The sequence below is a fragment of the Anopheles stephensi genome, chromosome 2 (assembly GCF_013141755.1).
Source record: "Anopheles stephensi strain Indian chromosome 2, UCI_ANSTEP_V1.0, whole genome shotgun sequence".
NCBI classification, from domain to species: Eukaryota; Metazoa; Arthropoda; class Insecta; order Diptera; family Culicidae; genus Anopheles; species Anopheles stephensi.
Window position 1 is genome coordinate 32,786,908 of NC_050202.1, and position 20,960 is coordinate 32,807,867.

The 20,960-nt window shown below is 43.0% G+C and overlaps 5 protein-coding genes across 7 annotated transcripts in view; 3 read left to right on the forward strand and 2 right to left on the reverse strand.

Moving 5' to 3' along the window:
* LOC118508023 (cAMP-dependent protein kinase catalytic subunit PRKX) overlaps positions 1-6,783 on the forward strand; it is a 50,115-nt gene extending 43,332 nt beyond the window's left edge. For both annotated transcript variants that reach the window (XM_036047413.1, XM_036047412.1), the window contains exons 4-8: positions 4,409-4,577; positions 4,661-5,016; positions 5,203-5,384; positions 5,458-5,535; positions 5,612-6,783. In XM_036047413.1, coding sequence (XP_035903306.1) covers positions 4,409-4,577; positions 4,661-5,016; positions 5,203-5,384; positions 5,458-5,535; positions 5,612-5,746 — 920 coding nt within the window. In that variant the 3' untranslated portion in view covers positions 5,747-6,783. The remainder of the gene's footprint in view (positions 1-4,408; positions 4,578-4,660; positions 5,017-5,202; positions 5,385-5,457; positions 5,536-5,611) is intronic.
* A 547-nt stretch (positions 6,784-7,330) lies between these two features.
* Positions 7,331-10,703, forward strand: LOC118508031 (mitochondrial uncoupling protein Bmcp). Its single transcript, XM_036047432.1, has 5 exons — positions 7,331-7,901; positions 8,150-8,297; positions 9,170-9,586; positions 9,674-9,734; positions 9,819-10,703. The coding sequence occupies exons 1-5, from the start codon at positions 7,835-7,837 to the stop codon at positions 10,092-10,094; spliced, it is 969 nt and encodes a 322-aa protein (XP_035903325.1). The 5' UTR covers positions 7,331-7,834; the 3' UTR covers positions 10,095-10,703.
* Positions 10,704-11,549: 846 nt separating this feature from the next.
* On the reverse strand, positions 11,550-15,052 carry LOC118508028 (myeloid leukemia factor). Its single transcript, XM_036047427.1, has 4 exons — positions 14,715-15,052; positions 13,998-14,573; positions 12,831-13,181; positions 11,550-12,432 (listed from the first exon to the last, which is right to left on the reverse strand). The coding sequence occupies exons 1-4, from the start codon at positions 14,762-14,764 to the stop codon at positions 12,342-12,344; spliced, it is 1,068 nt and encodes a 355-aa protein (XP_035903320.1). The 5' UTR covers positions 14,765-15,052; the 3' UTR covers positions 11,550-12,341.
* Positions 15,053-16,183: 1,131 nt separating this feature from the next.
* Positions 16,184-19,123, reverse strand: LOC118508027. Its single transcript, XM_036047426.1, has 2 exons — positions 18,458-19,123; positions 16,184-17,362 (listed from the first exon to the last, which is right to left on the reverse strand). Exons 1-2 carry the CDS (start codon positions 18,564-18,566, stop codon positions 16,368-16,370), a joined length of 1,104 nt encoding a protein of 367 aa, XP_035903319.1. The 5' UTR covers positions 18,567-19,123; the 3' UTR covers positions 16,184-16,367.
* Positions 17,638-18,341, forward strand: LOC118508037 (U6 snRNA-associated Sm-like protein LSm8). Of its 2 annotated transcripts, none has more exons than XM_036047439.1 (2): positions 17,638-17,744; positions 17,814-18,341. In XM_036047439.1, the coding sequence occupies exon 2, from the start codon at positions 17,824-17,826 to the stop codon at positions 18,109-18,111; it is 288 nt and encodes a 95-aa protein (XP_035903332.1). In that variant the 5' UTR covers positions 17,638-17,744; positions 17,814-17,823; the 3' UTR covers positions 18,112-18,341. The 2 variants fall into 2 exon arrangements, with proteins under 2 accessions (XP_035903332.1, XP_035903333.1); XM_036047440.1 differs by having other exon boundaries at positions 17,677-17,744; positions 17,795-18,341.
* Positions 19,124-20,960: the final 1,837 nt, after the last annotated feature.

Genomic DNA, 20,960 nt, shown 5'->3' on the forward strand with positions numbered 1-20,960 from the left:
AATAATTTCGAAAAATTTGTCAGTTAAAGCTCTCTGGTTTTTCTTCTGGAAAAATTTGTCAGTAAAAGCTGGAGTTTGGATATGTTTTTATAAAATATGTGGTTAGCGTACGCAAGAGATTGAGTAAGTCTGAGAAAGTCATTGAGTTTCTACCCATAAATTGGCTTTATATTCTGAATAAACAATGCCCTATGTTTATTACCGTCTGTTGCAACTTGTTTGTCAAATGACTAGACTATACCGTCCATGATCCACTATTAATTTAGTTTCAAGCAACAACGAAACAATTTCGGTGGAAAGTTCGTGGTTATTTTAATAAAGTCACTTCCTTCTAAAATGTTTCATCTACAAATGAAGTGCCACTTTATTTCTTTGCTAGTAAGTAACGGTGACAACTGGTGACATAAGTACATTTTGAGTAAAAGTTTCCAAGAATCACTCTATCACATATCATTATCGTAAAGTGAAAGAGTAGCTCTTGCAACGTGTGTACTCCAAATTTGTCTCCAAATATTACCGGTCCCTTTTTTGTATCAACGGCGACCTCAGTATTTCAAAATTAGGTTTAACTTTCTTTACTCAGAATATGGAAAACATTGAATAGGTTCAAAAATTTGCCTGAAACCATTAAAAATCCTTAGAGTAGATTCAAACTTAACACATCGACAATGATCCTCAAGAATTCTGGAATAAGATCTGGTTGGGACGTTCCGGTGGCTGAAGCCATAACGGCACCGACCTTCACACGACAGGATCGGGGTTCAAATCCCATCCAGACCGCCTCGCTGTACGCTGGGCTTGACTACTTTCCTAAGCGTAAAATCAAGTCACAGAAGGTCAGAAAAGGCAGGCCGAGACACCTCTCGGGGATGCAGTGTCAAGGAAGAAGAAGAAGAAAATGTGGTAATATTTTCCATGTGTGTAAAAGTAATTTTGAGTTTACTACATAGATAAATTTTTTGCCTTGTATTTGGTTCGATTTCTAATCTCAGTTTTCTGAAAATTAATGTCAGGTTTAGCCAAGTTTAACTACAAAATGAACATCACATGTCCCCACGAGCACACTCTTTTTAAGCCTCTAATCACAATATTAGACTGCAGATGCGATTAAGTCGCACAATTCATTACCCGACGTCAAACGGAAGCAATCTTTCCACGCGCTAGAAATTGCTTAAATTCCATCCTGATGTTAACAGCGAAGGGCACTCTCCCAAAACACGGCCAACGGCATCGGTGTAGATAACGCATCAAAAGAACGCCGAAACTGGGAACCGGGAAGTAAGATGTCTTCCCTCGTATCATTAATCATCCGGGTCCGTGTGGGGTTCCGGCACGGAGGGCAAACAAAATCAAAACAAAAGCAACGGTCGACCAAATACCCGACAACAGTACGACAGCACTCCCTTCTGAGCGAAAGCGAAAGTTGCCCGCGAGGTGTAAAAAAGACCATGTGTCCGGACATTACGGACACCTGACGGGCATGTACGCGCATCCCGCGTTCCCGAAACGATTCCCCAAAATCGGTTGTTTCCGACAACCGGTCTGTTTCTCCTGTCGGTAGAACCAAACCAGTTTATATTGCTTGCGCCACCACATCGGGGAGCCTTCTGCGTGCCTTTCGCGCTATGCGTGCACCAGCTTCACCAATTAGCCGCCACACTGTCTCGGCCTGAAGCTTGTTGCCGGAAAAAAGTGATCCCCCGTTTGCATCATCATGCTGCGAAATTGACTGCGAATTGTGTGAGTGTGTGTCTGCTTTTTTTTCCTTATTGCGCCACGACTGCCTGCGATTGCATGCAGGAACTCGAGTATAGCGAAAAAGGGGCCAAAAATAGCATGGGCACTATCTATGGAATGCCTTTGGACAATGGGGACCGTGTCCACTAATAGGCACGTTTTTCGGTGTTTTCTATCGCTTGATGACAAAGCAACGTCGGACGTCGCAAAACCTCTCCAGAACCTCTAGCCCACTGTCTAAAGGCCACAGGAATGAAGGTCTTTGCCTTTTTTGTACACCAAGAAAAATGTCCGAACTGGCGGGAATGCATTTTTGAAGGTCATGTTTACAACCATCCCCGGGTTCGCCCTTCCCCCGCGTAACGTACGGCCAATAAAATCAACATCGATCCGTTTGCCCTCCAACAACGCCACGTAATGTGATGGCGTGTGGGTTGAGTCGTGGTGTGTTTTAATTAGAACCTAATTAGAAATTTTAAATCTTCTCCCTCCGACGACCTTTCCGCCATTGCCGCTTTTTTACCCTCTGTCGATAGCCGCCGAGCGTGGAAAACCGTGTTTTGGCACGGGACATTTTTTCAAGGTTCCGAAATGGAAGATCACCGACACCGGCTCGGGTACACCGGGTCTAGTCGGTAAATGGATACGGTAAAGGCAAATCGGAAATCAGAACGAAGCCGGTGCACAACACCGTCCTACCACACACCTAATTCTGACACGGGTAGGCCAGACGGGCAGGAATCGTAGCAGGGCATCGTGGTCAAACACACCAATAACCCATTAATCCATCAATCCATCTGTCAATCACTCGCGGCTGAGTTTGTTAGGATGGTGCACTAGCGGCGGGAAGCGAAAGCGGGAGCTGGTCGTCTGGCCGGGAGCGAGTCTGTGGCCAACGAACCGATTGAAGGTGCTTCGATCTTTGAACTCTTAAATTATGATGATGATGCGTTCGATCCATTCCCAGACACGGAAACCGGAACATTTCTCATCCACCAGCAGGAACTTTTCCAACACAAGGATTCACTTTCACGAGTGTGCCAAGCTTTGCGTCATCTTGTGTACTTTAAAGATTCATTTGCTTTACTCACACGTGGACTACCGGTGGGGTTTTTGTTGAGTTTTTTTTTACAAGCATTATGTCAATATTGTCTAGGAACGCACCAAGTTTCTTTCCCTTCGGGTACACTTTGTACAGAAGGTCCGTTTGATAAGAGAAACGACTATGCTTTCCCTACAGTTGTTTGTATGTCCCTTCCCGGATTGTCAAGGATTTTTATTGTGGAGCCTGGGCCTGGACGGATCTGGATGAATCTGCATTGACTTTTTTCTGTTAGCTAAACATTTGGAACTGATCATGGAATGAAATACGTTTGATGTATCAATACTCATTCCTAATCTTTTCTTTTAGAACAAATATCTTCTTGTTTGGAACTACAACCTTGAGAGGTTTGGAACTGCCATTTCTGGCTTTTCGTGACTTGATTTCACCTTTAGCTGGATAGTCCTGCGTGAAGGGAGGCGGGCTCTGGATAGGATTTGAACCCCGGTTCTGTCGTGTGAAGACCCCGAAACAAATAACTTATAATTCTTTAGTTATATATTCTTTACCTATCTTAAATTATTTATCTAAGGTTTGTTAGTCTGCTATCCTTCTTGTTTTTCGGTTAAAACGGCCTGACTTTATTGCTATATAAGTCTACTTCAAAAATATTGAAAATAATTTAAAAAAGATTTAATTGAACCCTTTTTACATTAGTGATTTTTTTTCTAATCCTTCAATTGAGACTCACATCGTAAAGGAAAAATCCGAAAATTAAACAAATTTTCACCAAGAGAAAAGAAATATGATCCAAAATCGTCCATTTGTCTAGAAGATACGACATAAGACCTGAGACTTATATCGCTCTAGTTTTTATGTAAATTTTAAATTATTATTTTTTTTAATATTACCATGCTGATAGATAGCAATACGGCCAGGCCGTTCTTTATGTATAAAAAGAAAAAAAAACCATACTGATAGATACATAGAGAAACACAGTTAAGTTATTCCTATAGAACAACCTGGACTGGCGTTATGATAGAATTTGTAGAGTTCACATTTGCGTGCGCTAAGATCGCGTGGATGCGTGATCTTACAGGCTAGGTACACGTCTACTTAATGGATATCAACTTTGCTGCTGTCTCAGTGAGTCATACTTTAGACAGTTTTTGCTGTATAAGCAGAAATTGTTAATTGGTCGGAATCGTAGGAATAAGTTTTGATAATAATTATAGTTCTACGCCTAAGCTTAGTCGCTTAGGGCTCAGGTAGCGTCGCCAGGTAGTGTCAACTTGTACCTTAAATGATTAAACGTCAGAAGCGTCACCTCGCGGCAATTAAACATGACACGTTGTCTTTTTTAAATTGGCAGTTATTTCTTTGATAACAATGATCTTGATAAAATCCTTTTCAAAGTGCCCTGTTTCCACAAACGCACCAACGATTGTCAAAACAATCTTGCTAAAATTGAACTACTTATACTGAATACGTGGAAATGACTGAGTCAGAGCTCGAATAACTAATAACGATTTTCTATGCTTCGATTCTTTGGGGCAATTCTTTTTGTTTAGCAACTGCAAAGAAAGCAACTAAATTCTTTCCATTTTCTTTCATTTTTATCCCCTATAGGAACGGGCACTTTCGGTCGAGTGTGCCTATGTCGGGACAAGATCACCAACAAGTACTGGGCCATGAAGATACTGGCCATGGCGGACGTCATACGATTGAAGCAAATAGAGCATGTGAAAAATGAGAAGAACATTCTGCAGGAAATCGACCATCCTTTCATTGTGAACATGTAAGTGTGCTTGCTGTTGGGTACCCGCTATCTCCAAAAAGAAAACAATACTAACAGCGTTTCTTTTCTTCGCTTCCCGCCAGGCGATGGAACTCCAAGGACGACTGCTGCCTGTACATGCTGTTCGAGTTCGTGAGCGGTGGTGAGCTGTTTTCCTACCTGCGGAACGCAGGACGTTTCGACAGTGGTACCGCCAACTTTTACGCCTGCGAGATTGTGCTCGCGCTCGAGTATCTTCACTCGCTGTCGATCGTGTACCGGGATCTGAAGCCGGAAAATTTGCTGCTCGACCGGGAAGGCCACATGAAGATTACCGACTTTGGGTTCGCGAAAAAGTTGAAGGATCGCACCTGGACGCTTTGCGGTACGCCCGAGTACCTTGCGCCGGAAATCATTCAATCCAAGGGCCACAACAAAGCCGTCGACTGGTGGGCGTTAGGTGAGTGAAGCGAATCGACCGTGAGACGATCGCTCGTAAAACATGGGAAAGAATACTTGTACGATAAACAATTCCGACGTCGACGTCGAGGAGACGATGATAGACAGATGTTTACGGAGAAGTCGGGGCTTCCATTCGAAAACTGCAATGCTCCTTTACAACTATTTCTCTCATTTGGTTTTGCAGGTGTACTTATCTATGAGATGATCGTGGGATATCCTCCATTCTACGACGACAATCCGTTCGGTATTTATGAGAAAATTCTCAGCGGCAAAATTGAATGGTCGCGCCACGTCGATCCAATCGCCAAGGATCTCGTCAAGAAGCTGTTGGTGCTGGATCGTACCAAACGCTTGGGCAACATGAAGGTGGGTATGGTGGATGTCTCGGGCAGTGGAAAAATTTGCTGAATTTGATTTTTGTTTTTCCTATACATTTTAGAACGGAGCAGAAGACGTTAAAAGACACCGGTGGTTTAAGCATTTGGACTGGAATGTCGTGATACGAAAGCAGCTGAAGGTAAGCACTGTTTAGTTGTTGTCAATGTAATGATCTCTCTAATTCTTAATCCTTCTCGCGTTGCTCTCGTTTGCAGCCACCAATCGTTCCGACGTACGTGTTTAGCTCGAAGGAGGACGACACCAGCAACTTCGATGATTATCCCGAGACGGACTGGAAATCGGTCAGATCGTTGGACAAAATCGAGATGCAACTGTTTGAAGATTTCTAAACTAGCCAATATTATGCGTTTGTGTGGTACTTATGCGAAGGGATCGGCGGTCAAAGATTGAACAAGAATTCTGCACAGTTCGAAATGGCTGCAGGATTTACTTATAAAAAACGATCTGTCATAATGCTCATTTAGTAGGGAGAGAGCGGTCGAAAAAAGGACGAAAGCATGCACAACAACGGGCACGTTGTTGATAGTCATTGTACATAGTTTTAGTAAGTTTAGAGATTGTTTTTTTGTTTTTGGTTCCTAGTAATTAGTTCAAGTTCCTTTGGCGCCTTGTCTGTCCTGTGTTTGTAAGAAAACTGGTCTGCTGTATTAGATTTTTGTAGTTTGCACAAACACCTCCCGACGATCGATCGCTTGCGCCTCAGGAGGAAACTGATGCGCAAGAAGAGCTCACGTTGGCCAAAAACTTACTTGGTCCTAATAGTCTGACCATTGTCCGGAGTTAAGGGAAAGATAGGGATAGCGTTTATTGTTTTGTCATATGTAGAGTCCATGGTTATGCAGCGTAACCTTAAGTTTTTAATCCAACATATGTACTGTGATAGGAAATTAGGAACACGCCGTAGTCAGGGATGTGTGTACTTACACCGACGGTGCCCACGTCGCCGGCCCCAGTGTATCGTAAATAAAAAAAAAAACAAAGTTGTTGGAAAATGTTGTTTTGTAAAACAGCTGCCTTCAGTCGATGAAACGGCTAAGAAGTCATTGAACAACGGTGTGCGAGAGTGTGTCTAATTGCAATAGCCAAATATAACGTAACTGTTAAGCGTATCTACTGGGTGCATGATGATTATGAATAGGTGCAAAATGTAGCTGATGCTGAACTGAGCATACAGACAGCAGGAAAATCTCAAATTTACTCACCTCTATGTATATTTGGTCGTTTTCACTTAAAACGTGTCTGTAAACTTCACGCCCTGTCGCTACCCTTACGAGCACACCCGAGTACTGTACTACAACACATCCTCAATATATATCATACACTACCGCTGGAGCGTTGCTTACTGAAATAAAGTTACTAAATACATAAACAAAATTGTTTGTATATTTTGGAAGCCGAAAATGCCGAAAACCCCTACCAAAGACATGGTGGATATTGATGATTTAAACATACTTTCAAACAAACATAGTAATATTTGGAATTAAAAAATAAAGGTTGGTTTTGCTTGCACAGGTGTCCAAATTACTTTTGAGACGAAAAAGAGTGGTTGTGCTGGTTTATAAATTAATAACATTTGATTTACTGTTAGCAGCTGCTATGCGCGCTATTTCACAAACGCTATTTCCAACGGCTATTCGGCATGCAATTTAAAATTTGACGTTTGACAAACACGTGCACACGCGTAGCGCAGGTCAGTCCATGTCTACTGGTCACCATTTAATTTTTGTTTTGAATGCAAGCAAGTAAAAATACTTGGATGGTTTAATTTGGAGCTTCATTAGATAATTATTGTAGTTGAAAACTCCCACTTTACTTTTTTCTGGCCCTTTTCAAAAAAAAATAAGCAAATAGGAATGTATAAAAACGATCAACGTTTGCCTCGGTTTGACACTTCGAACAACATTGACCAACCTGTGCAAATCGGTGCCAGTGTGTGCAATTTTCGTTGCGGCTTCCACTCGGTGTGTTTGTGCAAAATGTCCTTCGCCCTGCAAGGATAAAAAGCGAGCCCTTACCTTCGTCTGCCCCGGCAACCTGAACTTTTCATAATGTTTCGCGCACTGTACGTTCGTAAAATTCGCCGGAAAGTCGTTCCGCAGCATCAAGACTAGAGTGTAGCAGCAGCAGCAGCAGCAGCGGCAGTTCCAGCGTCTTGGTCGTGTGATTCAATCTCTGCTACGGCGATCTGTTGTGCTCCACACACAAGCACACGCAATACGCACACTTCACCGGCGGTCACCGGGCAAGATCTGTTTTTCACCGTGACGTACAAAAAAGCAGCTATACTACGTGCCCTTCAGGAGGCTACTGGTGTTTACAAAGGTTGCTGCGTTCGGCAGTGGAGCGAAGGTTCCCCGCGCACAGCCGCGGAACGCGGAAAGTGAAGAACGGCGGCAAACAAGGATCCGGGCCCGAAGATGAGTGATATACGCGACTGGAGACCGTTCGTGTACGGCGGCATGGCATCGATAATGGCCGAATTTGGTAAGTAGTCCGGTTGAGATGAACCACCCGATCGATCGGATGGGTTGATCTTGATAAAATTAAGGGTCGGAAGGGAGGGCACTGCACGTTTTGCATTATATAACCAACCACCGGGTCCGTGCGTCACTGGAATGAACAGAAAACATTGACCCTACCGCCTACCCCCTTTGGGGTCCCTTACCCCCCCATTACCTTAGCGCCGCCGCATGTGCCGTGTTTCATCCGTTTTCTTCCCATCCGTGTTTCAGGAACGTTTCCCATCGACACAACTAAAACTCGTTTACAAATTCAAGGCCAAAAGACTGATCGATCACACAGCGAGATGCGGTACCGCGGTATGACGGATGCGTTCGTGAAAATTTCCCGCCAAGAAGGTGTGAAAGCGCTTTACTCCGGGTAAGAATTTGTGGTTGCAGGTTTTCTGTGTTATTTTAATGGAATTAAGTGTTTTGGTTTTCTTAACGTGTAGTAGCATTATTTAATAGTAATATTTGTGCGAGCTTAAAGGTCAGGGCTAATCAGCGCTCCTTGAATCAGAAAATAGATGGAAATATGGAGTTCATAAACGGTCATCGGTAAACTGTTGCATAGGAGATGTAGAGTGTAAGAATCATACCGGTATGTAAGAATCATACTGGCATCTGAAGAACTCATATTACAGTTTAAAAAATACTAAAACTTTGCTATGCTACAAAAAGGAAAAGGACAAATTTAAAAATTGATTTACAGTATCAACGAACGGTCAAAATAGTCAAAAAACATAGATTGGAGATTTGTTTGCACTATGAGTTTTCTCTAAGGTAAAAAATGAATTATCGAACGAACAAGGATACGAAACATATTATACTACAGCCTTAAAGATAAATCAGATACCCTTAAACATGTACTTAAAATTAAAACGACATTCTCAGGCCTCCGAATAAGGAAGACGTTAAAGAAAGAGATAGAAAAGGAGTGTAAGAAAGAGAAACAAAAGAAGACAAAGTAATATTAGATTTTATTAGAGCTTGAAGCATTGAAGCAGAGGCGTAAATCGACGAGGACAGCCACGAACAGAACTAAGAAAGTCAGAATACAAGGACTGTACGAGGTTAAAGGACACAGGGTTTTACACATAAAAGGCTCAATTATGACCACCGCCATTTATTTACAACGGTCTGACACAGTCATGGACAAACCTGTATCGGGCGGCTGAATCCACCAAGGCTGTGCCCAAAAGCAGCGTAGTAGCTGACCGCTCTTCCACCTTGCTTCTCCCACCTTTCCAGCATATGGCCCGCAGTACTACGGCAGGCAACATACGGCACCATCAAGTTCGGTACGTACTACACACTCAAGAAGGTAGCGACCGATCGGGGCCTGCTGCACGATAAAGCAGGCAACGAAAATCTCTGGTGCAATGCCGCCTGCGCCACGATGGCCGGTGCCATTTCGAGTGCGATAGCGAATCCGACGGACGTACTGAAGGTGCGGATGCAGGTGCACGGTCGAGGTACCAGCGATGTGGGCCTATTGCGATGCTTCCGCGAAATTTACGTGCACGAAGGGGTGCGGGGCCTGTGGCGGGGCGTAGGTCCAACGGCACAGCGGGCCGCGGTGATCGCGGCCGTCGAGCTACCAGTGTACGACTTCTGCAAGCTACATCTGATGGAAACGTTCGGTGATCAGGTTGCAAATCATTTCATGTAAGTATGCGCATACAGTTCAGGGAGTAGTTCGGTGCAGTTTTAAACCTTTCACGCATTCGTTTTCATTCACACCCACTCCCGTAGATCTAGTTTTATAGCGAGCTTAGGAAGTGCGATTGCTTCAACTCCAATCGATGTGATAAGGGTAAGTATCGGTTGACAGCGTGTAACAAACGATTCCCCTTCTAACAGCAGACTCTCTATCTCTTTCTCTCTCTGCCCTTTCCAGACTCGTCTCATGAATCAACGGCGGGTGCACCAGCTTCAGCATAGCATGTCTCCGGCGGCAACCACTGCCGCCACCACTACCGCCACCACCACTGCAGCCGCAGCAAGCGCCGCACCACGGCTCTACTACACCGGCAGTCTGGACTGTGCGGTACAGACGGTGCGAAACGAAGGCTTCCGGGCGCTGTACAAAGGTTTCATCCCGACCTGGGTGCGTATGGGCCCGTGGAACATTATCTTCTTCATCACCTACGAACAGCTGAAACAGTTCTACTGAAACGAACGCCAAAGAGACCTTCAGTTCCGGTTCGCCAGCCTGCTGGTGGGAGGATGAAGATAGGCGATACACCTTATTACGACGCTTTCTTGCTTTTCGTCCCAGAACCAAAGTATAACTACACTTATTGCATTTTCTATCGGAAGGACAATGGAAGGCCAGCGCGGTATGCATTTTGGGGGGGTACTGTCTCTCGGTAACGAAAACGAAATGTTAAATGTTAGGTGAACGCACGTGTGAAACACATGCATTTTTGGCGATAGTGGCTCAAGTTTTGGGAGACAAGCCTTAAGCAGAAGTTACACTTCCACTCCCTTCTTTTCCCATCGGAACGCGAATCTTTTGAATGGCTGATGTAAAGAGAGATGAGCATTTATCCTGTCAGTAAAAAAAACCCACCCCACCCCTCCCCTCCTGCTGCTGCATGTGTTATCGCTGTTTGTAACGTGTGGTACGTTGTTTGCATTTGTTGTAACAGAACAGAGGGAACAGTGTTTAGTTCGGAGACTCGATTCGGTTACCGTAACGTTATAGTGCGCGCGCGCGCGCTGCAACAAATTGTTGTTCATGAAATAAATGAAGATTAACCGATAAGGGGTTTTTCACAAACTTTCTTCTATTACTCAATGCCTCTCCCGTTTTGTGAGCACTACCATCTCGGACCGATTCATTGTTTTAAACCTCTTTATTTCTTCGACTAAAAGTATTTAAGATTTAAGTCTGGATAGCTGTCGGTAGGAAAATTGTCCTACCTGGTTTCGATTCCGGATCCAGTTCCGGAATTGCTCTCCGGAATCGATTCCGACCCAACCAACATTTTGCCCATCACTAGTGTGAACTGTACCGGTAGCTGCATCGAATCCGTTGCCTTTTGACAACCCTAATGGCCGGTACCGTTCTCGCCGATCCAACCGGATCTCTTGTCGATTATCGTTAAAAGCAAAACGCTTCAACACAACAAATTACACATCGTTGGCAAATATTTATTTTTCAAATTAGTGTGTGTGTTTTTTTCGATTTGAAGTTGTTCATTATTTTATATATTTCTTATCTTACTTATCAAGAGCATCTTCCACCTCTCGCAAACAGTAGTTTGTTGCCCTGCCCCGCGTGTGGTTGGGCGAAAATTGGAAGCAAGAGAACAAACTGATCTTAAATAGTGGTAATATGGTATGTGTATGTGTGCTTTGTTTTCCGGCAAATCATAAATGACCAGAGCGTTGTTCTTGCTTCCCACACACACGCACACACACATAAAACTTTCTTTATATTTAGTTTTTAAGCACAAATATGTCTTACTCTCTATGTCAAGTGAGAATGGTAAGGAGCATCTCGCCGGGCCACAGTCGTGATCGATCGTGATCCATGGATCTTTCCAACCACACCACCACACACTCCTTTACTACACCACTCCTTCGCAGCTAAGCCTCTGCCCCGCAAAGGATAGCGGAATTCTTTGATTGACTTAAACAAGATTGAAATTTGGTTTATTATTAAGGCGGAATAAGTGGACAACACAAAAAGAAAACAAAACTATTTCCTAACAGAACAAAACAAAACTTGGATCGTCGTTAACGCACCGGGGTAGATAATCCAACTCACTCTTCCCTTACATGAATATCGCCAGCACTTTCTTAGTACCCGTGACTCCTCGGTTGATGTTGCCGTGGTTCGCCTGTTTGCATTTGCACATCTGGCAATACACGCACTGGTGCGTTTGCTAGCGTTCTAGCAAATCAACACAACTCATAGTTTTATACCCAGTTTTTAGCAACCTTCATGTTGAATAATTAAGGCATTGCTAATATTTTCACTTAAAGATTGATTTTAAAGATAATAAAAAAAACCTAGCGGTACTCTACCAAAGGGGGATACATTCATTTACGATTTCAACGCTTGCTGTCGTGTGCTTCATCCAATCCTGTTTCCCTGTCCAAAATTCAAACTACCCTTATTTCATATCTCATGTCAAATATTGTGCTCTTGAAATGGGTTTCCTTTTTTTTTTGCATAATGCTGTTAATTTAGGTTTCAAGAGTCTTTTAAACAACACAAAAACAAAGGTAAAGCACGTTCAGACACCCTCGTACGGCAACACTACTACCTTACATACGCGCACCTTCGTAAAGGTTGACCGTACATGAAAGCCAAATGGCCAACCTGCTCGAAACCTTCCCTCTCTCCGTCTCTCTCTCTCTGTGTGCTGTGCTGAATATAGTGAACGAACCACGGTATAGAATTACGCCATTACTGGTAGTGCTGGTTGTGAGTTGAGGAAGAAGGTCCCTTCAGCGGTCGTGATTTTCTGCCGGACGTATTGTACGGATGTGGATGTACGCTGCAACGAGTTCAATGAAAGGGCAGTTAATACGAAACGGTAACATAAATGAGATTTTTTAAGTGTTAATCTAAATGTAAATATTCCACCACTACTACGATTCGTCCTCTCTACTCTGGCCCCTGGAGGAGACCTTTTCTGCAGAGGAGTGGCCATTGTCGGTAAAGCATTTCTACTGTTCTATTGGTAGCCGAACGAGCGTATGGACTACTAAACACAACGGATACTGCTTAAGCACACAAACACTACACACAAAGTGCATTATTAGCGCATCGTGATGATGTGTGGAAAAGATTGTTAGTAGCCATAGCCGAAATATGCACACGCGCACACACACATAGATGGGAGGGGTTAGTTCGGTTTGAGATGATCCTTGCTCCCTCATCTTCTTGCAATACCTTGTAGAAATGTGATGATTGGTGCCACTGACCGACGAAGCGGACACGCTCAGCGGTGATGAGGCCGGCGATCGGATCGCTCGCCGGGACGAGATTGGGCCACCGTTAGCCAAAGAAGACTGGCCGTGTCTATTGTTGCGTGCCGGCTTTGTGGCTGCCGTTTCCTGTTGCTGTTGGTGACGACGGCGATGCGCCTGCTGGTGGTGCGGCTGTTGCCGTTCGTGATTGTCCTGGTTGCTGTGATCCCGATTATTGGTGCAGGCGGCACAGAGCGGTGTATCGCTGGGATTGCCGCACGATTCACACCCATTGTCCGGCACTTCGGTAATCGACAGTATGCGCTGTGATTGACTGTGGGTTGAAGGTGAGAAACCATCGCGAGGCACGCGAAATGGGCAGCGTGTTACAGTGTTACTATCGTTCTAAACATACGGAACACTACACACTACGAGAGGGCACACGATGGGGTCTACCGTAAGATGTCCACGTTAAGAAAAAGGAAGTCAGCAGACTTTCCAACGAATTAGTTGGCCTGCCAAGTAGGGTGATGACCACACGAAACACCACACAAGGCTTCTACACATTGTAATGAACATGTTCTTCACCAAGACGGAACATAAAAATCGATACATCTTTCCCATTCTTGCTTCACCGAAACATCTCGAAGTTCTTGGGTTGCTAGATGTTTCGAACTTAAAATATGAATAGCCATTTGATAATCATCGAAAGGGAATTTCGAAGGGAATAGATCTACCGCTGAACCACATGAACGTATTTGATATGCACGAGTTAGCTAGCTCCTTATCTCATTTTAAGTATCGAAAAACGCGATGATTACAAGTGAACAGGTGGATCAGCATGTAACACGGCAGAAAACATCAAAGTGTTTCGCAGAAAGTACGATTCTTATCGATGTTTCCCGGACGGCGCAATCAATTCCTAATCAATTAACGTATGCTATGCTGTACACAGTTTCGAGCTCGCAGAGGCAGATGATGCAAGACTCGAGCAGAGCACTATGATACACGCGTGCAGAGAACCATGGGAGCGCGTATTTGCATGCTATCGTCATATGCTTCGTAGGCGCTGTACATCGAATGCGAGCATTTTAAGGAGTGGATCATCTGGCACTAACGACAACATCGGTGCACACCGTTTCATACTTACGCTGGTTGGGTCGACGGTAGAGCCAACTGTGCCGAACGTCCACGTCCACCACCGTGCATGCCGCCCATGACGCTGCGTGCCTTCGTCTGGAACTCGCGATCGAAATCCTCGGCCTCTTCGTCATCCAGATTGATAAAGTCCTGGCGCTCTTCCTGCACGCCAGTGGAAACGTTCTGTTCCCGCTCGATGATGTGCGCCCGATCACCGATGTGATGCCCGATTGCCATCTTCTTCGTGCCGGTGCGGCTATCCTGTACCGTTTTGCGCGTCTCCTTAATGCCGCCCGGTCCGGTGCGTGTGCTGGAGGTGGCTTGGTACACTTGCGGCCCGTTCGGTCCGGATGTCATCGAGATTACGCTGCTGCTGCTGAATGAAGCACCATCGGCTGGCCCGCCTACACTCAACAGCCTGTTCATCGTCGGTGGCATGAAGGGCATCATTGCGTTGTGGCGCATCCCGAACGCGGGACCACCTGTAATCGCTTCCATTCCACCTCCGCCCATCATGCCACCGAAAGGGTCGGAAAACAGTGAGTTCAGCATGCTGCTCATCTGGCGCATCGAGCGCATATGATGGCTGTTCGGAAAGGGGAAATGGAATGCGTGGGTTAAAAGCCGCCTCAAATGATAGAATGCTCAACCAGTGAGCCTTTGCAGTTGTTGCATTCATGGCCCTCAAAACGGGGGCAGGTAACAAAGGTCTCCAACAGATGCTTACCCAAAAATAGGATCCTCCTCCAAATCGCCCATCATACCGAAGAGAGACATTTTGTTATGTGCTCTTCTTTTATGAACGTACGTTTATTTCCACTCGAGAGCTTCAGATTTATTTCTAGGAACAGTGCACACGCGTTTTTCAACTTGCTTTTCCGTCGACGTCGTAAAAGATGTATTTACTTCTGTGTTTTCAGGGAAGCCATATTGGATTTCGCAGCACCAACACAACTATAGCCTGTGTTCGCGAAGATTCTTCCTCACCACTACTACACCGTCAACGATTGTCAAACTGTCGTAAATCGAAGTTGGCGGTTCTTCGTGCAATGAAAGCCCAGGCAACAAAACCAATCAAACGCTTATGCAGCGTCTCCTGTGCCGAACTGTTTCACAAATATGTTTGAAATATTTCAGTACACACAATCTCGTAGGTTCTAGAAAATAGAAACTTAATATCGATGGATATTGCTAGAAAACGTATTCACATCGAGCGAATGTACGTATCTGCGATCTCAAGTTGAAATTATATTGCGTCCAGATGATCGCTTGTCCGTCGTATATAAATAAGTTCTTTTGCACGTCATGACAAAATCAATAGAAAAAATGAAACAAATAGGGTAAGTGCTCCAGTTTTCGGCAGTGTACCTATTTTCGGCAGGTCGGCAAAAATAGCAAAATTAATAGAAAAATCGCAAAAGAAATGGTCTTTCAACTACTTTTAAAGGAATAAATCATTGTTTATTCTTTAAATACGAAGTTTTGACGCATTTAGATCAATATTTTCCGAAATTTCGAATTATTTGTGCCGAGCTCAAAACATTTCGTCAATTTGGCTTTGTGCCGATAGTTCGGCAGTTCTGAGATTTAGCAAACTAGAGCTTGAAAAAATTGGGGTTTCGATTTTTCTGAACAATAAAATTAGTTTAAAATTTATTCAATGCGCATTGAGAATTTAAAAATCCAATAAATGATTATTTTTTCACTTTAAAGGCTGCCCAAAATAGGTACATGAAAAATGTTGATTTTTGACAGCTCAATCCAGTGCAATTTCAGAGCGATTTTCGAGAGACGTCAAGTTGCATATCCAAAATGGGCAACATAAAACTAATTATTTAACTACTTTCTATCAAGAATTTTAGCAAAGTAAGAGTAGAAAATTGTTTAAAATATTTTTCTTTAACTAATTACACCTTTTCTAGTGTTTCAAATCGTGTATTCGCGATGCCCAAAATAGGAACACAGCCTGCCCAAAATAGGAGCATTCTGCCCAAAATAGGAGCAAAACCAATGTTTGCATTTTTGCTAATATTTATTAAAAACTGATTTATATCAATAAATCATGTATGCTGAAACATTCTTTGATAGTTTTACAACCAAAATAATAATACCTTCAATCAAAATTATTGAGTTTAATAATTGTATTTGTATTTTTTTCTTATCAGCTGCACTAACGTGCCGAAAACTGGTACAGTTACTCTATGTATTATATTTTTGCGAACGTTATATTTTATTTGTTAATCAAACGGTGTACAGTAATATTTAAGATATTCTATCGCTACATAAAAAAACCATCACATGAAAGGACTAGATCATTGAGTAAGGTTGATGAAACAAACTGTGTTACTTCTACAAACTACAAAACTAAACCTAGCTGGCTTCACAATTGCAAATTTTCGTCAAACATTTTCAGCAACTCTTCATTTGCATCTATTGGAACGCTTTCCGGCACTGCGAAATCTTCCTTTTCAAGCTTTATTTTCTTCATTAGCTTCTCAAGATTGCTTTCCTTTGTGTTGTTGGTTGAACCGAGTTCATCAGATGTGGCTTCTTTTTCAGGATTTGTTTCTTTTCCATTGGCATTGGTCGATGCATGATTGCTAGTATCACCATGGTTGACATCTTCTGCAATTACTATCTCGCTCAACCCACCGTGTACCGAGCTCGTGTGAGGCACTGGTAGAGTGTTTGTCGTTTCCTTGCCCGTAACCTCGTCCATTGGCTCATGTTGAATATTCAATTGCTGTACCAGTGTATCGATTTCGTGGCCTGCCGTTATCATATCCGAGTTTGAGCTACTACCAACAGCATCATTTTGTGCCTTTAGTGCGGCCAGATTCGCTGTCCGGGAGTATATGTTTTCTCCGATGTTGTTGATATAGTAATTATAAAATAAATTATTTTTTGGATCTGCCTCAAACTCCCCGTTAGACTTCTGCAATCCCATACGTATGAGGATGGATATTTTGGTATTGTAGGGCTTCAGCCATTTGTACACTTTCCGATGCACGATAGTCTGCTCGTCTTCGCACAGCGGTTCCCACAGCTCCAGGAGCGATTTCTTCACATTGTCAATCAGTATTTGCTTGCGCATTTCGGGAATCAAACGACCTATCCCGTCTAAATGGCGAAAAGTGAGATCCAACAACATTTGAGCGTTCTTGTTGGTGATGAACATTTGCCATTTGAATATCATAACCATCAGATCCCACAGTTTGTCCATGGAGCTAATGTCCAATCGCATCAGTGAGCAGCATGCAATATCGGTGAGCAGAACACGACACTGTTGAACAGTCAGCATGCTTTGTTGGTATGCCGTGGCTATGTAATGTAGAAACTTGGGGTCTAAAAGTACCTCGGTAATCTCACGCAGTACTGTAAAATAGAAGTTAGGAATTGAAATTACGTAATATATTTTTCTTGAAAGTGTGTGTAGAGTAAGTGTGGTTTTTTTTATTCATTAAAGCCGTTCTTTATTTTTTATTCAGCTGAAGTAATCATCGCAGGTCAGAGTGATAAAATGTTTAAAGCCGATTTATTTTAGCTATTCTGTTTGATCGTTCTGTGAATTTTGTTACATGGGTATTCAAATAGCGAATTGAAACGTTTTCTGACTGAAATATTTCATCGACAAATGCTTTGACACTTATGACAAGCTGACAGCTGATGTTGTAGCAGCCCGTGAAATCAAACACAAACTGTACTTTTGTTTACAATCTTACGCATCAACAAAATCCCATCTTTTGCTGTATTATCGGTAAGTGTATGCCTTTTCGGTGATCAAAGCGCTTCTAACAGTGGTTAAAATCACGCTTCCGCGTTGTAGAGATTACACGATGTCGGGGCTGGAATCGTACGTCAACAATACGGTATCGATAATTACCGCCGATGGGCGCAACTTTGTCGGCACGCTGAAGGGCTTCGACCAGACCGTAAACGTAATCCTGGACGAATCACACGAGCGTGTATATTCGATGACCGCCGGTATCGAGCAAGTCGTATTGGGGTTACACATTATCCGTGGCGACAATATTGCCATCATCGGTCAGCTGGATGAGAGTGTCGACAGCAAGCTAGACTTTACCGCCATACGCGGCATGCCATTGGAACCGGTAGTGCACTAGGCACCTGACCCGCCCGGGGCATGCGTCTCATCTTTGGTAATGCAGCGTGTTCCAACCAAATCGATTGATTGTTAGACTATGTATAACACTAGGAATGCAAAATGTAATGTTAAGAAGAAAAAGGTATAATTGTACCTTTGCAGCACGAAACTGCAGAAAAATAAATCACTTCAATTAAGTGAGCTACTTATGGTGTGAAATAAAGTTATAATAAGTCCTTAACAACATGCCATCGATTGTTCTGACTTTGAGGATAGCTTTTATCTGAATTATTGATTAAAACACTCTCCCGAGCCTATCGACCACGGAAAGAACGAACCATCGGTGACCAAATTGTGCTCCTTACCTTGTGCAGATTTATCCAACGGTATGGATTGTGCTTTCAGACGCTGATCGATCACGTACAACATTTCACACCCAAGATTAAGTATGATTAAAATGTTTGTCACGGTCATTTTCTTTGCCAGAAAGACTACCACACCAAACGATGCACCGGGAACCGTTGTAACCTAGATACTCGCGACTCTTAGCACCGGACGAACTTCGGCAGGTCAGTAAGGCACTGACACCAAAACTTTAGCAATACGCGTACCGCACGACTGGGGGGAATTCTTATTTTGAAACCAGCACAATTCGGCGGTTGCTGTACCGATGTTGTTTGTTGACGACCAGAACGCCATGGCAACGGCGGTATATTTTGGGTCTCTGGTTGCTTTGCTGTGCGTTTGCAGAAAATGACACAGTTCAATATGCTCTGCAATGAACACCGGACTGCATCACGCTAGTTTTATGTTATTTACGAACATGTTTTTTTTTGTGCTATACATGTAACTACATAATTGTGAATGGTTGTGTGGAGTATTTATTCATTTTAGACATACCCTATTGAGCTTATTCTCATTTCAATAGAATAAGATGTAGCCCCGCTCTGAGTAACGTTAAATGTAGTTATCTGCAATAAATCCCTGCCAATACAATATTTAGCATAAGTAACCATTTGCACCGTAACCGACATTTTGAATCCCTCGCACCTTCGGTTGACATTTTGAGATAAACAATAACAAACCGTCGCACGATTCGACAGTTGGACACTGAAGAGTTATCACGGTTTTTTTTTTCAATTGCACCGTTAGAAACGCTGACGCATATATCGCAACCGAAAGTGAACACGTTCCATATCCTTGTTACTAAGCGAGAAAGTTCTTCATTTGATACTAGTGAAAAAATAGGACGCAAAAGGGAGAAGTGTTTTTAAGTAAGATGAGGGTCAAAGACCCTGGCGGGGGTATGCCCGTTGAAAACCATTTCGACATTCTGACCGACTTAGGTGAAAATCAGCAAACATGACCGCCAGCCTTAGAAACCATGTGGTTGAAGAAGAGAATGTACTCATAATGGAGTCTGTAACAGAGGGCAAGGACCTAAAAAATGGAACCCTTTCTTATTGCTAAAATTTTTTGAAAACGCTCTCGGATGCAAACCAGAGCAAGTGAGCCGAGTACGAGGTGGAAAATTGTTAATTAAAGTGAAAAACGTATATCTAGCAGAAAGAGCGGAAAGAATTTAAAAAATCCAAGACACTAACGGAAACATCGAAGTGAAAGTGTACGAACACCCAACACTGAATACCACAAAAGGTGTAATTCGTTGCCCAGACATCGAATTTATGTCGGAAGAGGAAATCCTTTCGGGACTTAAAGATCAAAAAGTGACGGAAGTGAACATAATGAAAAGAAAAGTGAAAAATGTGCTAAGAAACACCAAAACGGCGATACTTACGTTCAACACAACAAGAGTGCCACGATCAGTGGTTTTGGGTTTCTACCCCCTGCTCGTCAATCTTTACATCCGCAAACCAATGCGCTGTGCCACGTGCTTAAAAATCGGTCACACAAAAAAAAATGGTGTGAAGGTGAACGTACATGTGCCAACTGCAGTTTACCGGCGCACGAGGAGGTATGTGTTATCACTAAGTGCGTATTGTGTGGTGACAATCACAATACATTGAACAAGGACTGCCCTATATACATAGAAGAGACGGAGATACAGAAGATAAAGACGATTAACTGATTCACATATAAAGAAGCAAGAGCCATCAGACGTAGACAGTGTCCTACGCCACCTAAAAAAATCACTTCATCGGAGATGACATAAGCAAAGACAACACAAAATAACGCAACAAACAACGAACAAAACACACAGACAACAACACAGAAAAAAACAAGAACAGACAAAATAGAACAAATAACAATACAGAACACAACACTCCAACAGACAGTAATGGAAACAGAAGAACCAACAACATCCAAAACAAACGACACATTAAAACCAATTATAAAAAATTATCAAAAGATAATCAAAACACAGGACGGGACTACAGTCACATCAAGATCGCTCTCAATAGATGAAAGGACCATCTTTCACTCTAAAAAAAAACCGACGAGCAAAAACCATCGTAAATAAAAAAAAATTGAAGAAAAAACAACAACAAAAAATAAATAGATCTAGCAATAAGACATCATTAAATCATTTCAGTAGGAGACTTCAATGCCTGCCACAGAATATGGGGTAATCATTTCAATGATAACGGTTCCAAACAAAAGGTTCCAAAACAACGAATGAAATAAACTCCTCAGACATGATCATTAACTCAACGAAGAATCAACTTTTATAAGCAGTGATCCAAACAAAAGGGATACCGCAATCGACCTAACAATTGTGTTACCAGACATAGTACCAGAAACGCGTAGAATAGTTTGTGATCAACACATAGGTAACAGTGGGCATATATTAATTTACACCTTTATCCAAGAACCCATAATCCCGACCAACAACAAAATACTTAACAA

Excerpts from the sequence above, each read along its gene's own strand:
- LOC118508031 (XM_036047432.1), top strand. The coding sequence starts at position 7,835 with ATGAGTGATATACGCGACTGGAGACCGTTCGTGTACGGCGGCATGGCA. Across the intron at positions 9,587-9,673 it reads CAGGTTGCAAATCATTTCAT|ATCTAGTTTTATAGCGAGCT; the intron begins GTAAGTATGCGC and ends CCACTCCCGTAG. Across the intron at positions 9,735-9,818 it reads CTCCAATCGATGTGATAAGG|ACTCGTCTCATGAATCAACG; the intron begins GTAAGTATCGGT and ends TGCCCTTTCCAG.
- LOC118508028 (XM_036047427.1), bottom strand. The coding sequence starts at position 14,764 with ATGTCTCTCTTCGGTATGATGGGCGATTTGGAGGAGGATCCTATTTTT. Across the intron at positions 14,574-14,714 it reads GAGGAGGATCCTATTTTTGG|CCATCATATGCGCTCGATGC; the intron begins GTAAGCATCTGT and ends CTTTCCGAACAG. Across the intron at positions 13,182-13,997 it reads CTACCGTCGACCCAACCAGC|TCAATCACAGCGCATACTGT; the intron begins GTAAGTATGAAA and ends TTCAACCCACAG.
- LOC118508037 (XM_036047439.1), top strand. The coding sequence starts at position 17,824 with ATGTCGGGGCTGGAATCGTACGTCAACAATACGGTATCGATAATTACC.
- LOC118508027 (XM_036047426.1), bottom strand. The coding sequence starts at position 18,566 with ATGACCGTGACAAACATTTTAATCATACTTAATCTTGGGTGTGAAATG. Across the intron at positions 17,363-18,457 it reads GTTGGATAAATCTGCACAAG|TACTGCGTGAGATTACCGAG; the intron begins GTAAGGAGCACA and ends TCTATTTTACAG.